Source organism: Anoplophora glabripennis, unplaced genomic scaffold (assembly GCF_000390285.2).
Source record: "Anoplophora glabripennis isolate ALB-LARVAE unplaced genomic scaffold, Agla_2.0 scaffold607, whole genome shotgun sequence".
NCBI lineage: Eukaryota > Metazoa > Arthropoda > Insecta > Coleoptera > Cerambycidae > Anoplophora > Anoplophora glabripennis.
The window spans coordinates 271,788-289,620 of record NW_019416722.1 but is presented as its reverse complement, the minus strand read 5'-3'; the positions used below and the strand labels follow the sequence as shown (position 1 = coordinate 289,620).

Below are 17,833 nucleotides of genomic sequence, written 5' to 3'. Positions count from 1 at the left end.
GTTTCTAATTTATTACCACATACTCGGCATTTGTTGTCATGTGGTCTTTTATGATGTGTTTCCGGTAATTTAGAGAATTATTATTATTAGAATTATTTGGTCCAGAATTCCCATCATAAAACCCTCTGATTCAGTAAGTCTCCATTCTCTAACCAAGTGCTCGAGGCTTTGGTATTCATTTGATTCAAGTCAAAAAAGATTGCTGAATGTCCATGAAGTTCTTTAGTTCTTCATTGTTGTATCTTTAGGAGGCATGAATCATTTCTTGTAAGGGTTTACATTCCCTGTTTGCCAGATTCAATAAAGAAGTAAGGTAAATCTCCTGTCGGCTATACCTAACGAGATTACGATCACGATGGTACGTGAATAAATACCTCTCTCTTTTGTGAAAAAAAAATTATTTCTGAGGCCTTCGGCAACGGTCTACGGAATCTTTTGAATATCTGGCTCAATTCTTTGTGAAGCTCTTATAGCTCTGTTCTCTATTTGGTAGTCAGTGTCAGACCATGTGGTCATTCCAAAACAGTAAGTAATTGTTTGTATGGCATATGTGTTGATTGCCTTTACTTTATTTAGGCCAGAGAGCTGCATTTTAAGAGAATCCTTTTTCTACCATAAGTCTCTTTTCTTTATGTTTCATTCCTCTCGCTTGACCAAGTCCCAAGTATTGGTAGGTATTTTCTCTATCCATGACTTCTATTCATAGCATAATATACTTAGCCAAGTATACAAGTTAGGGTATGTTTTCCGTTTATTTTGAAAACAGTGCGTACTAACGACATGCGACAATATATTTCTGTAAGTCTTTAGTGATCATCAACCCATTTTGAAACCATTTTCAAAAAAATTCATCCCGAAACTACGCTCGTATATGCAAAAACATCTATGACATGCATATAGGTTTGTGGATACATAATTATTATTAAAGTTTGGCTAAATAGTTACTTATGTACTATATACTCTATACTAGAGATTAATTTTTCTTCTTTACACTTATAACATCTTTGAATAAAAATTTCGAATCTCCATCTCTAACAACAATGATAAAATTTTAGGGACAATGACAATTAATTTTAAAATGTTGCTGCTGCTGGGAAATGTCCTGATCCTGATATTGTTACTATTCAGTGTTCAGTTGGATAATATTTTTTTAGGTTATAATTTTTATTTACATTTACATAAATATAAAATATAAACAAATACTACATATTACAAAATAGTAAGTACTGAAATATTTTTATTTTATTTTTCTTGATTTCATAATTATTCTATATATTTGACACAATAGTAGGTATATAAATTTACCAATTTATATATTTACATTTTTATAACCCCAATTTTTCTATGGATTATTCAAATTTAATATTAACGGTCACTTGAAATTAATGGTTTATATTTTATATCTCTCAAGTAATGAGTGTTATATCATTACAATTTGGACAGTGTGGAAATCAAATAGGCAATAGTCTTTATTCAACTATAACTCAAGACATAAATGCAAAGAATGTTTCAAAAGATAGCGCTTATTGTAACCGGATAGTGAATAAATGGTTCAGTATTAATAAACATGGGAAGTGGGAACCTCGGTCAGTGCTTATCGACACAGAGTTTAAAGCAATCCAGTCACTGGAGCCGTTACCATACACATTTAAAAATGTTGTAGCTAAATCTTTTGGTGGCTCGGCAAATAATTGGGCTTGTGGATATACAAGAAATGGAAAAATTCTAGTGGATGAAGTAATGAATGTAATACGAACAGAGACTGAAAAGTGTGATTTTTTAAGTAGTTTCTTAAACTTGTACAGCTCTTCAGGAGGCACGGGTTCTGGAGTGGGAAGTTTTATAATAGAACAGCTAAGGAATGATTATCCTAATAAGCATATCGTTAATAGTATAGTACTTCCTTATGTAAAAGGTGAAATCGTAACACAAAGTTATAACAGCTTATTAGCTTTAGCCCATTTATATTCATTAGCAGACAGTACGATATTATTTGAAAATGAGAGGTTGCACTATACCTGTAAATATGCATTGGATGCCGAAGATGTAGATTTTTCACACATGAACACAATAATCGCACAACAGCTTGCTGCACTTTATCAACCTCTTAATATAGACACTACATGTTTATTAAACAATTTGACTTCGCATCCATCATATAAATTTCTTCAAATGAGAAGTGAACCACATTTTTCGAAACAGAATATGAAATTTGAAGCATCTAAGTCATGGAAAACGCTTATGACCACAATTTCAAAGCAGTCTCGCTTTGATTACATGTACCAGAAACATGCCAAGCTCCGTAATAAAACTATTTGCAGTACGCTGATAACAAGAGGCTCTGATCATCCAACTGAAAAAGATACGAAGTGTATTGGACAAAACGAAACTTATGTGCCTTGGTTAACACGAGACAATTCTTTTAAGATGTACCACCAAACTAAGAACTTTTTAAATTTTGACAAATACATAGTGCTGATATCAAACGATACTAGGGTGTATGTGCCGTTGAATTTTATCGTTGAAGACTCTTGGAATATGTTTAATCATGGTGTATATTTGCATCACTACAAGAAGTATGGCATCGATGAGGACTTCTTTTTAAATTCGTTTCAAGTTTTGGAAAACATTTTGGATTCTTATAAGTGTGTGTGATTTGTTCAGCTCAAACATTTTTCTCAAACATATTTAAAAAAATACATGTGCTTTTTAATTAGATGATCTTTTATTCCCCAATGTTACATCAACATTTGAATTTTTCTTTTGTCTAGGTTAGTCAATTCCACTAAATTGGTTAAGTTTTACATAAAACATTTATAATAGGGTTTTGTTTCTGCTTCAACATTGTGGTCCATGTGTTAAAAAAAATTCCAAAAATTAGAAAACTACATTAGGTATTTTTTTAACAGAAAATTAATATTTAATTGAAATACCAGGTGTGTAAAGGGTGTTAGCTTTAGAAAGTATAATTTTTAAATTCAACAGATTTTTCTTAAAACAATAAAGTCAACAAAAGTACTGGAAAAAATTAAGGAAACAAAAAAAATTCCATAATTTTTTTAGTGATTTTCTAAAGGCTATATCTGAGTGAAAACTGGTTGCATCAAAATAAAATATTTTAGTGAAAAAATTTTCATAAATTTTTTAGTGATTTTCAGAAGGCTGTCTCTCGTGTTGAGATGAAAGAAAAAGCATTTTGAAGTTTTAAGTCTCTAGTTTCAACTTCTTTAGACAATTTTTTTTGCATTATGGTTATTAAAAAAAAAATGCCAACACATTTTTTTTAGACTCCATGGACATTTTTTCAAACTCAATACAGAAGTCAATTAGCTTATTATTCAGATTCAATTTGCTTTTTGAAATGTCTCGTTGTGACTTTGGTTATAACACTTTTGTCTTCAATTATCGATACCTTTGCAAGAAATTATTTCACAGTAAATCTAAGGGCAGTTTTGAAAGCTTGAATAAAACTTCTGCAAGAACCTGTTATGGTTTTTGAAGAAACCCTAGTTCAAACAAATTTTCTATATAAAGATCTTGAAACTAGAGACTTAAAGCTTCAAAATGCTTTTTTTGCATCTCGACACAAGCAATTTTCGATGAGATGCCTTCTGAAAATCACAAAAATTCATGAACATTTTTTCTTCCCTTAATTTTTTCTATGGAAATGATTAGTATATAAAACATAAGTAGATATTAATCTAAAATTATTTTTTATTTTGTTTTGTAAGTATCTAGGAGCTAATATTAGTTGGTGATTTAAATCTCTAGAACTATTCCTATTTGACTTCAGAGTAGGATTATGGTCATTGGCCGACATCTATACCTGAACCGAGCCTGAACAAACCTATTGAAGTTATTATTTTCACTATAAGTGTTCAATTTTTGACAGTTATTAATTAAAACACCTATAATGTGACAAGATAGTATTCTATAGAAATTATGGTGTCCTTGTTTTTATATATTGCAATAGAATTGAATTATAAATAAACAAAAAACTTTTTTTATTGTTTTATTATAATAAAAAATCTCTAGTAATATTGTTTATATTTTAGTAGCTATGTCTTGGACTACTGAGGATAAAAGAATGCTTCTTGCGATATTACAAGAATATGGAGCTAGCGATTTGGGATTGATCCAACAGAAAATGCCTCATAAGTCAATTAGCGAGATACGATATATTTGTCACAAACATACCAATCTGGCTCTAAACAAATGGCTTCATGAGAAAGACAAAAAATATGACAAAAATAATTCTGTAAGAAATTGGCTGGATATTTTGAAAAAATTTAGTAATAAAACAGGACCAGTACATGATATAATCCCAAGAGTTCTAAAATACATCGCTTTGTATGAGAAAAGAACAAATACCACTCACATAAATTTAAGGTATGGTTTTCAAAAAACTTAATTTGTTTTAAAGGCTTTTCTACAAATTTATCAAAAAAAATATAATTTACTAGGACTGAATTAATTTTGAGGGATTTTTTTTTTGTAAATTCAAGGCTTTATAGTGAAAAATTATTGTTTTTCAAAGTATTGTCCATTGCTAGCCATTACTTTTTCCCATCTTTCTGGCAGCATATGGATTCTGTGTCGAAAGAACAACTCATTTTTTGATGCTATCCATCAGTCGATTCAATTTTTCGTATCTTCGTAAGATTGGAAGCACTGCTTAGCCAGGCTGTGCTTCATGGATTGGAACAAATAGTAATTAGATGGAGGAATATTTGGCGAATTAGAATTATAGTGTATCCATTTTTCATCGCCAGTGATGATATGATGCAGAAAAACCTTTCTTTTTTGCTGTTGAAGCCATTGAAGTCAAATATTCGTATGACACCCAATTTTCTTACTTTTGAATCATACGAATGCATTTAAACCTTTGGAACCTGTTATATGATCAACATTCAACGATTTAGCAAGTTCACCTTGCGTTTGACATGAATCTTGGTCGAGTAATGTTTCCAAACCTCCATCATCGGTTGACCAGGGGTTCGTTGTCGACTAGCGAAATTGCCATTTCTAAAACGGCAAAACCAATACTCACACGTTTTTATCGATGAAGTATGTTCACCCTAATTTTCTGACAGCACGCAATGACTTTCAGCACCATTTTTCTTTGAATTAAACAGGAAAAGTAAAATTTCCTGGAAATGATGTTCTGTTGTCTCGTAATTGGATATCTTTGGAGCTGAGAAAAAATATGTTGTTTAGACTTCAGGAAAATGATATATAATAAAAAGTAATACCTAATAGAGCGGAACTGAAATTTCTGTTTGAATATAGAAATAGTGTAAACCTCAGTAATCCAGAATGTATTGTTTTGAGCCCAGTCCAAATTACTGAATATTTTTGACTACTGAAAAAAAAATGAGGGAAAAAATTCTTATACTGGAAAACTTTATGTAATATTGTTCAGAGAATTGTTTTTTTAAAACATTAATTGGGAAAAAAATGTTTTGATAATGAAAATAGATCGTACAATTGCTTGTAGATTAGTATTTTACATTAAAACTACGAGGGTGTTATTGTTTCTGAGCCATTCTAATTGTTCTTTGAAGGTACTTTATTATTCCAGAAAAAAGATGAATGACTGAAATGATGAATGAAAAAGAAGAAAATATGATAATAATGTTGAAAAGTAAATTACATATTTTTATTAAGTATTGCTTTCACTTTGTAGGGACTGCTACTTGGTGCTTTCTGATATTTCAAATGGAACAGCTTCAAAAAAGTTGGACGACAGTAGCCAATATTTTTTATTTCAGTGTTTAATAAAATTGGCAGAGGCGTTAAGATCTGAAGGTATTGAATCATATAAACATTATCTTAGGTCTTTGGAGAGTTTTGCAGATCTATTCAAAGATGATGTTAAAGCTAAATGTAAAAATGTAAGTTTTTTTACCTACCTGTAAGTTATTTTATAAAATAAACAAGCAATGAAATGTTTGATTCACGTGCTTCAAAGAACTCCTCATGATTTACTGTATAAATTTACAAGTTTCTATATTCTTCGGTCTGCTTATATTTTGTTATTTTTTCGAGAAGTTTTAGTGGTGTAAATTTCAAGAAAGGCCACACATACCATGAATGTCATTCTTTAAGATCTTAATCGTCATAATCACGAACTTGTCATGATGATATAACAAGATTATATTTTCTTTTGTAAGTGGGAGAGTGCTTTGAAATCCATTTTACAGTGATTTTACAGTGAATCTTTAATCACTTCTAAGATTGGGTTCTCAAAGAATAATTATTTTATCGTATATCCTGTAGAAACTCAATTATCCATGCCTTTTGAGACCATATTTGAAATTTTATAAAAAAAATATCTCAAAACAAACTGCTATATGCCGAACGGATAATTCCATACTACATAATTGAGCTTATACTATATTATGTAGGATGTGCTATTTTAAATTTATTTTTTTTGAGATTTCCGTCCAATAATAACAGAAAATTTGAGACATTTGCACTAGTGGTTTTTTCACTTGTTCATTTTTTAATCAATTATCGTGGTGTGAGTTGCCAAAATAAATAGTTTAACATTTTTGTCAACAACTTATCGAATTATTAAACACTAACAGTGAGTCGATTCGGTGAGTCTACGAACAACGAAATTAGTCAAATTGTTAATACCCGTGTGCCTTCTAATACAGTTGCGACTTAATCATCAATCTGGTGATAATTTTCTACTTTTTGCGATGCGGAAGGATATAAATTTGAGCCAGATACTTCCATCGAGAAATTGAATCTAATATTGCAAGATTGGGCTTTTAATATGCGAAAATGTGACGGAAAAGACTACAAAGAAACGGTAGTTAAAATAATTTGCAACACCGCTAAAATGCTACAAAGTAAATATTATAAAGAATTCAATATTGTATTTAACCCTTTCACCAACGTACAGCTTAATTCATCACGAGCTGCATGTAGTGCTAAACGTAAAATCCTACAAGCACAACCCGAAAAAAGAAATGGCCAGATTATATAAAATTATATCTCATTTTGGCATTTGAATTAGCTTGGCGGGGAGGAGAAGCAACTGCAAAACCACTTATTTCGTATCTGAAACTGAATATAATGGAAAAGATCTATTTATCTATTTTCGAAAATGAGACAAGGCCGTGACAATAAATTATGTGACAGCAAATGGATTATGCCTAATATTTTAGAGGAAGATATTTGCCCAGTACGCTTATTTAAAAAGTTGGTGGAAAAACGAGGCATTTCCATAACATTGGACAGGGTCTTTCTTATACCAAATCCCTTTTGGAAGAAAAAAAATTCTAAAGGTTGGTATAGAAATGTGCCGATTAGAATTAATGAAATTTCCAAATGGACTAAATGTTCAGCACAACGCATTGGTATAGATGTCGAACGTGTTAAAATTACAAATCGCTCAAATCGAGCGGCAGCAGTTAGCGAATTAAGTAAAAGTGGAATTGAAGAACAAGCTCTAATAAAAATAACAGGACACAGCAATTCATCATCAATAAAACCATACTTACAAGTTGACAAAGAGTATCATCCGGGCATTATTGAATCAAAAGAACTTCAACATTGTGTGTGGCACCTGTAGCGATATTAGTACCTATTCTTCGTATGAATTTCAGTAACTGCGTGTTTAATAATTGTACGCTCAAATAAAAATGTATTTATTTTTAGTATTTCATAAATAATGTTTGCATTGATATGTTTCTAAATTTCTTTTCTTATTCATTAAATTGTCCTGCCGAATTACACTCGATGTTTGTTTTGATACTGGGTAAATTTGTGTTGTTTAAATTCTAAACTGTTTCCTTTAGCAATTTTACTCGAAAAACTGTCAACCTAAAAACGCACCATCTTCGGTATCACATTTTTAACAGTTGACAGCAGTTTTTCTTGTCTAATTGCTAGGCAACAGTTTCTCATTAAAGAACCCAAATTTATCCGTTAAAGTACAAACCTCTTGTGCAATTATAAGTGAGTAAAGTATTGAGAAAGATTTTAACAGGTTTTTGTTTGATTATGATTTATTGTCTGTTTTTTCTTCAATGACCTGGGGTTTACACAAAGAGAAAGCAGTTTTGTGCACTTGCCCTGTTTTTGTAACAGTTTAATTTGGACCAAACTTTAATTGTATCTAGTCTTTTATTTAAACTGCCACAGTACCCCTTCCATTTGTTTTTTTTTTTCGTTTCTCCCAACTGTTTTTTTTCCTTCATCATCTGTTTCTTTAAATTTGTTATTAAATTACTCAGGTTTAAGTTTATTTTGTATCCTCTGTATGTCTTTCCTGAATTTTACTATCCCTTCACTCTTGTCATCCCACCATGGTTTTGTTTTATTTGCTATAACACTTCTTAAGTATTGATTTTATGCTTTTATGACAGATTAATCGATTATAATTTTGCGAAGTTGCAGTTTCCACACAATAATGGTACAAATTTGTTCGCCAAATATTGATTATTTTTTTTATAATAACAGTAACAGTTTTAAGGATACACTCACCTCACATTGCCTAATAATCGTAATCAGTACATGGTTTGATTAATCGGGCCGTTTGATATGGTAAATAGTGAAGAAATTCGTTTTTATCAGAATTTCTTCGGTATCTTCTTGCAATGCACCCTGCAAATTTTATGCAGTTGTTCAGCTTAAACTGTTTTTCCCATAAATCGCGGACAATGTGGTTTCGTTGGATGTCCAGTTATGAGTGTGAATTTCATCATAGTTCTGTTTTATTATTTCAGAGTAAAGGTGTGCTCAATCCATTGCGTGTGCCTGGAGATCTTTTAAAAATGACAGAGGTGGATAAAAATATCGATGTTTTTGAGTAAGTAATAAAATAATCTTTACAATAATTCCAAACACTTTTTTAACAGAAATGAAATTGGCTGTTGAAATACCAAAGGACTGGAGTGTATTGAGGGTAACATTTAGCAAAATAATTGAAGTAACTCTATTCCTGAGGTATAGATTGAAAAACTATAAACTTAACTGTTTTTTTTTTAAATTTATTATTCACATCTGGTAATTTTAGCAGTTAACAATCATTCTTGTGTTACCATGTATATTTATTTTACCGACTTTTTACAAAAATAACAAATGATCACCTTGAAAACCATATGGAATGGTTTACACATCTAAATTAAAATTTAAATTTTTTTCTATGACCCTTTATAGTTGCTACTACTTTTGTCGATCTCACTGATTGTAAATGCTTTAAGTTGCAACTTTTAATCACTAAAGAGCATTTTTGTCATAACTGTATTAGAAATATGACTGTTGTTGTTGATTGACTATTTTATTATGCTTTTAGAGTATTGTTTTCCTCTTCAGCTTTCCAGAATAAAGGTGGCGACTGGTGAGAATTAAAGTAGTCATATTTCGATAATGAAGTATGGAATTCATACTGTAGTTTAAGATATGATTTCTATGCTCATATAGAAAACTTTCATGATGAAAAAAATTTTTGAAAGTAATTGGGTATAAGCAAAATTTATCCCTTTTTCATAATTAACTGATAGATACAAACAAGCGTTTTTAAATTTTTTGAGACATTAAATTTTCTTCCTAGTTACATCTACATATTTAAATTTTAATTTGATACGGAAGTTCTATTTTTCAAACTTCATAATGCTATAACTTTAAGAAAAAAAGCTGTTTGTATCTATCGGATAATTATAGAAAAAAATGCATTTATTTATTTCAACTGTTCAAATATGTTTCAATTTCAACTCTGTTTTGAGATCTCAGGGATGGTAATTAATTAAATTTTCTATTTCCATAATTTCTTTATAAACGATCTCTAAAGGGACCTAGAAATTGTCCCCTAACTTTAATTTTTGCCAGTTGCTACTGGAAACTAAGGACTGAGTAGTTTTAATTTAAAGAGCAAAAAAATGTTTACTTAATTTGAAGTAATTAACATTATTTTAGTATACCTTTCCTGTTTCTTTATATTTTTCTTATTTTGCTTCCATTTGATAATTTTATCATTTTAGTAAAAGAACGAATGCAATTGAAATTGCCTATTATCGTTTTATAGGGACATCCCCTCAAAGCTTAAGGTGGACCTAAATGATGGCTTTCTACAATTCAAATAAACCACCTAGGATCGGTGAGGATTAAAGCCTTTGGGAATAACATAATATAAAAAATGCATTTGATGTAGCTTAAAATGTGACAAAATAGTTAAGATGTCTGTCAGAATATGATTTAGAATATAGGTAACATTTCAATTCTGAAATTTTGTGAAAACTTCCAGATATCTTACATTATAACTAGCACTGAATTGTACATATAACTATAAATTGTCGTTGCATGGGGTCTTCTGCACTTTTTTTTATTAAAATAAATATGAAACTCCTTTAACTTTTTTTTATGAGAAACATTTCATTAGTCTTCCCACATATCTTGTTAGTCTCTTAAAGATATCTATATCCTGACACTTCGTTTTTTAACTTTAACACTGCATGTCGAAAACCAGGACTCAAACAGCAAATACACAGAAAAAAATGCTATTAAATTTGGAAGAGGAAAACGCTCTTTCGTTTTCAACATGCTGTTGTGTTATACCCTGTATAAGTTTAAATGTGCGTAAATCTGTAAATTGTTATTTTGTACCAAAACAGTAAAAGTTATGCAAAAAGTCAAGAGATTATTTTTTCCAATGGCTTATTTTTAGATATAATCAGGAAACTTTATATCTACACCATTGATTTGAGTGTCTTATTTTTTTAAAGTTAGATGCCACTTTTATTCACGTATTGTGTACATAAAATATAATTTCAATATCTCTGTTTGTTCAGAATATACTTAGAGATACATTTTGACCATGGTAGAGTTAAAAAAGAGAAAACTTTCTTTCTTGGTTTCGAAAAGTTATTCTTAAAAAAATAGTTTTCTTCAAATATTAGACATGTTTAAATGAGCCAATATATACAGGGTTTCCTTTAAAAGGAAATTATTAGGAACATAATAGTGATTTTATCCTTACAACTTAAAAATACAGCAGAAACACATGAAAAACCAGTCCTTTTCGGCCTTTTCCATAATTTAATAACTACAATAAGGTATATCTTATCTTAACCATATACAGGGTGTATCTAAATAATACCGAAAAAATGTTTAATGAAAATTAATAGGGGTTTTTGATAAAGAAATTTTTGAAAAAAACATATTCTTGGTTTATCAACTAATATTTTCTACACAAAATCATAAAACTTGTGAAAGAGTAAGAAAACAGTAACAATAAATGATACTGACATTTGTTCCTGTAGATTCCATTGCAAAGAACAGGCCACTAGATTTTTCGGCAAAACACACGCGTTAAACAGCTCGTGTTTTTAAAAATCCATTGCAATACATTTATTTTTTTTCTCAAAAATCCTTAACTTTTCGAAAAAGCTTAGAGATCAATGAATTAGTAATTGAATGGGGCTTTCTAGACATATTTTTTTAAAAGGAAAAAATTTTATCGAAGAAAAATTATAAGAAAAAATGTCATAGGTGTTGATTATTTCAACCTCTTACAAAAATCGACCTGTTTCGGGGTTTTCCGGAAAACCCTGTTCCACTGAAAATATTTCAGGTGGACTGTTTTAATTGCGCCACCCTGTATAGAATATAGTTTATTTTCCCGACAAGGCCTACTTAATTTTGCAGCAATAAAAATATGTTAGAACATTTTTTAACCTTGAATTATTCCCCAAAATCTCCACACAAGAATTTTGTCATTTACATCAATTCGATGCTGGCATCCTGTTCATGTTAAATGTTGAAAAGGGATTCCAACTAGTATTCTGTATGTTTCTTTAACGGCCCTGTTACAATAATTTTATTAGCAGTACGTTAATTTTTCAGTGTTAGTGAAGTTACCAGGAAGGTAAGAGCATAGAATATATTTATATTCTATGGGTAAAAGACGTAAGATGTCGATTTGTGATAACGTCGATTACTGGACTAGTATAAATTTGTTTATCTTTTACTAAACAATTTAGAAGATTCTTGTGATTTAGTCGAATTAGGGGGGATGAAAAAAAGAAAATTTCCCCACGCATGATAAAAAACAGATCTAGTTTTAGTCCAGTTACTCAGGGTTTTTACCTCCGAATTCTTTATAACTGAACCAATTGACGTGAAATTTTGACTGAATGTGGTGAATGCCTCAAGGAACAAAACTTATATAGTGCCGAAGTGTGCTTTTGCCCTGGGGGTGGTTCCCACCTCTTCTTGCGTGTGGAAATTTTTACGCCCAAAATAACCACAGTAATCGTTAGAGGAGTCAATTTTAAGTAACAAATGTTATATAAAGTTTTTTGGATAATCCAATACTTTTAGAGTAATTCGTCATTGAAAACGTTGATTTTTTACTAAAAAGGGCTTGTTTTCGGACAGTTTTTTGCAAATAACTCTGAAACCATTGGATTTAACGAAACAGTTGCAATGAACTAAAAGAAAGGTAATAAAAAAACAAATCTAATGGTATTATTTTGTTTTTCTCTAATTGCAATATAAACCGAGTTATGGAGTTAACCGAGTTAAACATTATTATATGTTAGCTAAAAACTAAATTGGAACCAGTTAACGTGAAATAATAATATTAGGGAAAAAACTATTTGAACCTTTTTTAAAGTACTTTGAAAAACCTTTAAAATGAGCTGTTTTAAAAGTCTAGAATCAAAATTAAGGAAAATATGATCGAAATAACATGATAGTCTCATTATTTTTAAGAAAAAATTAATAAACAAATCAGTGCCTTCGGCGAAAGAATTAAAATTAAATGCAATCCATTTACAGATTTCCTCATTTATGTTCTAAGAATATGTTCTGGGTCTTTGGCTCACTTACAAAGCATGATTACGAAAAAAACTTAATTTTTGAAAATGTAAATTTTTCAAATTTTTTTAAAAAAAATCGAATTTTACACTGTAACTTAAAACTTAAAGGGTGTACGAATAAAACACAAGAGTAAAAAAATTTAGCTTAATTTTTGCTGAAGATTTTGCTTTTTTATGATTCCTCTAGAATTAATATTAATCGAGAATATCGCCATTTTAAATTATCATATGAATGAGAGAACCACCCTTTTCGAGCCCTTTAAACCCTTCAAACTTAAAAATGAAGGGCTTAAAAAAGATCAACTCAACAGTTCACGTAGCCCATACAATTCCCTGCAAAATGAGCCTTTGTGCGATTAAAAATCTTAAAAAGTAAGAAAGTTATCATCAAAAAAATGGTGTATAGGTGATAATTTTAGGAAAAAATATATAAATATATAAATAAATCTAAGGGGTAATTTTTAAGGGTTAAAAAGTTGCAATCAATTCAAAATTATTTTATAAGAAGGGAATAAATGTTTATTTAATACGAATGCACATTTAAAATGTTTCTACTCTTTCAATAATATTTCTTAATTTTATTTTCGAAAGAAGGTATTTTTCAAGGGTTTAAAAGTTGCAATCGATAAAAAAGATTTTTTAATCAAGAAATCAATTTTAATTTGATAAAAATGCATGATTAAAACGTTTCAAGTTGAAAAAAAATTATATTATCCAAAGGGGTGGTTTTTAAAGGTTTTTTCCAGGTTCAAAATTTGGGATACATTAAGTTTCATGTTAGATAGCACATGAAATTACTCATACTGGATAAATAAAAAAGATTTGATTACATAAAATGCTTAAATTTGTATTTTTTCTTTTTTTTCCAATAAGGGGTGGATTTCACCCCTTAAGAACAAAACGCACACCTAGCACATATATAAGTTTTGAAGTGGGGGGGTAAGATGAGCCTAATTCTAAATTTTGAGAAAAATCGATGCAGTTATAAAAAATTCGGAGATATTACTATATTTTCAGCTACAGTAACTGGGCTATTTATTACTGACTATTTTGGAAGTCAACAATATTTTGCTAAACAACAAATCCCAGCCACATGAAAGTGTGGTTGCAAATAAAGCTTGAGTAAATGATTTAATTTGAAGGGTCATTATAACGTTTATAAATAATAGAGATAAATTATACCATTTGTCAAGCCAGGTTAAATTTTAACAGCATCTAATTTGGTCCCGATAAATTTTAACATATTTGGTTAAAAAAAAACTCATTAAAATTTTTACATAATACATTGTTTTTTGTGTATTTTGAGTTGTAGAACACGAATGTTTTGGGTAGAAGTTTGCCCGGATGTCGATAAGTTTTTTATTAATAAAAAACTTGTAAAATACTGAAAACTTAGTTTTTGGCAAAAATAAAAAAAAGTTTTCTTGTTCTTTGACCCATTTTAAGAAGAAAATGTCTCTTGCAATTTTTTTGTCGAGATAAACGCCGTTAAAAACTCGAAAAATGCGATTTTTGCTATTTTCAATCGATTTTAATTGAATAGGTATTTTGTAATTCTGCTGACGCCGTTTGAAAGTTCACGATATATACTACAAATTATGAGTAATTGCAGTGTGAAAATTTGTTTTTTTCCACTGTTATTTGAAGCTATAAACAAATAGCGATCGAGCGTTCAGAAGGGTGCGCCGCCATGTATGTAAGAGAGCGGTTGCCTTCTTACAGGCGTTTAATACACGATCTTGACGCGTATTCTTTTCATTTCTAGACCAAAGAAACGATGAAAACCGAACGACACATTAACGATTTAATGAAAATTTGCAATATTACAATAATTTTATTTTGCCAAAACCAAGTTCTCAGTATTTCGCAACTTTTTTGTTAATAAAAAACTTATCGACATCCGGGCAAACTTCTACCCAAAAAATTCGTGTTCTACAGCTCAAAATACACAAAAAAACACTTTTGTAACTCCATCTAACTGAAGGAGGCAATTGGAACCCTCCCTGGCTACAGGACTAAGACCCGTATATCTCTAATAATTTCTTAATCTGTACTTGACTCACTTGAAACTACAGATTGAATTTGAACAGAAGCACAATGAAATTTAAATTTGAACAAAAACATTATTTTATTTTTGGCACCTTGCTGTAAAACGCCTTGTATGTTTTCATATTCTGTATGAAACTTCATGAAATACCTACCTACTTCCGAACTTCCAGGCGGCTATCGATGAATTCTGTTGACTAACGGGTTTTGGATTAATTGAAACACAAACTGAAACATATCACATTTTAATATCTCTCTTCTCCTTTTAACAGTACCTGAAACTTTGCATTATTGATATGAGTTAGGGGGTAATAGTACGCAAAGAATCCCCACAACCACCCCCTATCATTTACATCAGTCAGTTTGCTTTATGAACCATTACCCCCTTTACATTTTTTTTATTATTTTGTACTTTCTTCTTTGATTGTTTACTGACCTACAGAGACGATCACACACAGTACAGTCTACCTGAATCGAACTATTTACACCGAAGTAATAAGAAAATGTAATATACAAATATTGTTATAAGTTGATACACTTGATATGAACAGTCGAGAATTGGCATTGAAATATACATTTAGTGTACTGACAATTCCTAGCCGAAGTGATGATTTGATAAATTGTGCAATAGATTGTCGAATAGTAAACATGTATTAATTGATAAATTCGGAAACGCTATACACTTCTCTATTTACATAAATAAATTAATTCATATACGGACGCAGAGAACTTAGCCGCAATTTACAGGGTAAACTTGCAAGTAGTAAAATGGTTATTTCTTCTTCTTATTCGAGTGTACACAGTATATAATATAACCACCTTTTATAAGGTTCCCTCATCTATATCAAAATAAGAACACTTCGTTCGTAGTTTCATATTTTGGACTAATTAATTTTGAATTGATTCTGTGGAATTACTTCGTCATTTTATAAGCATTACTATTTTCATTAAACTTTGCGATTTCGTTTTCACTGCTTGCAAATTTTCTTATCTAATTAAGCTCATTTCGTGGGCGGTTAAGTTCTCTGGGTGGAGACATTGAGCAAATGGCACAACCATCGGAAGTATAAAGCAAGCTAATCCGACAGGGAATCACAGCAGAATTACAACAGATGAAAAAAGTATCACTATCTTATATCGGCTCGAGATATGTTCCGTATACACGTTGTTTTTTTTTACCTACATACATACATATTTACATAGATGTAATACACCACAATCACATGCAACATCTGTATATTATATGAAAATATTACTCCTTGAAGACAGGAAATACATTAATTGACTATATAGTTCTGTAAAAAACAAGAGTTATAAAATATATGGCATTTGTGCAACAATTGTTAGAATATTTAGATATGAGATAAATTACAATAGTGAACCTTGATTTCAGTAAGGTAAGTTGTGTATTCGGACAAGTAGCATTTCTATTTCAAATTTCCGGGATCATATTTTGGGACATATGTGTTTAATTAGAGATTGTCCATTGCAATTGTTTTTTTATCTTAGCAAATTTTTATACAATTACATAAAAAAGGATGTTTAAGTAAGTGGTTAAAATCATACTGTAGGTACTTTTACTTTACATTAAAGGTATTGAGCTAAATCAAATCATTCAGCAAATGTTCCAAAAAATCTTATCAAATGAAATCGTATAATGACTGTTTATGTAAAAAAATCTAGGTATGTCAAAGATGTCGATGTAGTTGGATAACTACATATTCAAGCAGGTAAATAATCATCTAAAACAAAAATTAATAATGACCTACCTAAATTGAAACGTTGAATAAGTTCTCGCTATTTTCCAACAGATGGCGCTTCCCGAACTGCAAGCGTGTTGTTTAAAATCCGACGCACCTATAAAGAAGTACTATAAGTAAGCCTCAAATTCAATGTGCAATTTCCCCCAAGTGTAAACTACTTTTTCTTGTAGTGTTAAACATGTCGAATTTTGTACCGGAAACAGAGTACTATTTGGGGGGAATTTTACTGCACTACTAGCAGCTGAAGCGCATAGAATGCTTGTTAAGAATTAAGGTAACCGTGCTCTACCGCAAACTACATGCAAAGATTGGTTTAGACGCTTCAAAAATAATGATTTTGATATTGAAGATAAAGAACGCTCTGGCGCACGGAAACAGTTTGAAGATGAAGAACTGGAGGCGTTACTTCGTGTAGACTCTTGCTAGATGCTAGCTGAACTTGCAGAATCATTAGCAGTTAATCACGCAACAGTTTCGAAACGTTTGGAAGCATTAACAATGACTCAAAAGCAAGGGCATTAGATGCCGTATGAGCTGAAGCCGAGAGACGCGAACAGCTGCTTCAACGGCAGAAAAGGAAAGGTTTTTTTACATCATATCGTGACTGGCGATGAAAAATGGATACATTACGATAACCCTAAGCATAGAAAATCGTGGGGTCGCCAAAGCTGAATATCCATGGTTCCGCTCTGCTTACGGTGGGATTAGCTGGGTTTAGTTTATTATGAGCTGTTCAAACCGAATAAAACGATCACGGGAGATCGCTATCGACTACAATTGATGCTTTTGAGCATTGAAGGAAAAACGTATGGCAAGTCCCCACCCACCATATTCACCAGACATTCACTCTTTCCATTATCACTTGTTCCGATCGATGACACATGGTTTGACTGAGCAACACTTGCCTTCTTATGAAGATGCTACTCTTGGATAGCCTCAGAAGATGTGTCGTTTTTCCGACGTGGAATTAAAATGTTGCCAGAAAGATGAGAAAAAGTAGTTGCTCGCGATTCAGTGACATGTTTTTTTACTATTTTTTTTTATAAAGCATTAATTTTCACGAAAATAGCGAGAACTTATTCAACATTCCAATACATTTTTAATTACCAGTTTGTGTATGAAGTTGGAAATCTACATTTTTGGTATCATTATATGATTTCATTTCATAAGATTTCCATGGAAAATTTTAAA

The 17,833-nt window shown here is 30.8% G+C and overlaps 2 protein-coding genes across 2 annotated transcripts; both read left to right on the top strand.

The window, feature by feature from the left end:
• Nucleotides 1-1,178: 1,178 nt before the first annotated feature.
• Nucleotides 1,179-10,360, top strand: LOC108914739. Its single transcript, XM_018720610.1, has 5 exons — nucleotides 1,179-1,219; nucleotides 4,056-4,389; nucleotides 5,687-5,894; nucleotides 8,742-8,824; nucleotides 10,040-10,360. The coding sequence occupies exons 2-5, from the start codon at nucleotides 4,061-4,063 to the stop codon at nucleotides 10,095-10,097; spliced, it is 678 nt and encodes a 225-aa protein (XP_018576126.1). The 5' UTR covers nucleotides 1,179-1,219; nucleotides 4,056-4,060; the 3' UTR covers nucleotides 10,098-10,360.
• LOC108914738 (tubulin delta chain-like) lies at nucleotides 1,414-2,655 on the top strand. Its single transcript, XM_018720609.1, has one exon. The coding sequence runs from the start codon at nucleotides 1,414-1,416 to the stop codon at nucleotides 2,653-2,655; it is 1,242 nt and encodes a 413-aa protein (XP_018576125.1).
• Nucleotides 10,361-17,833: the final 7,473 nt, after the last annotated feature.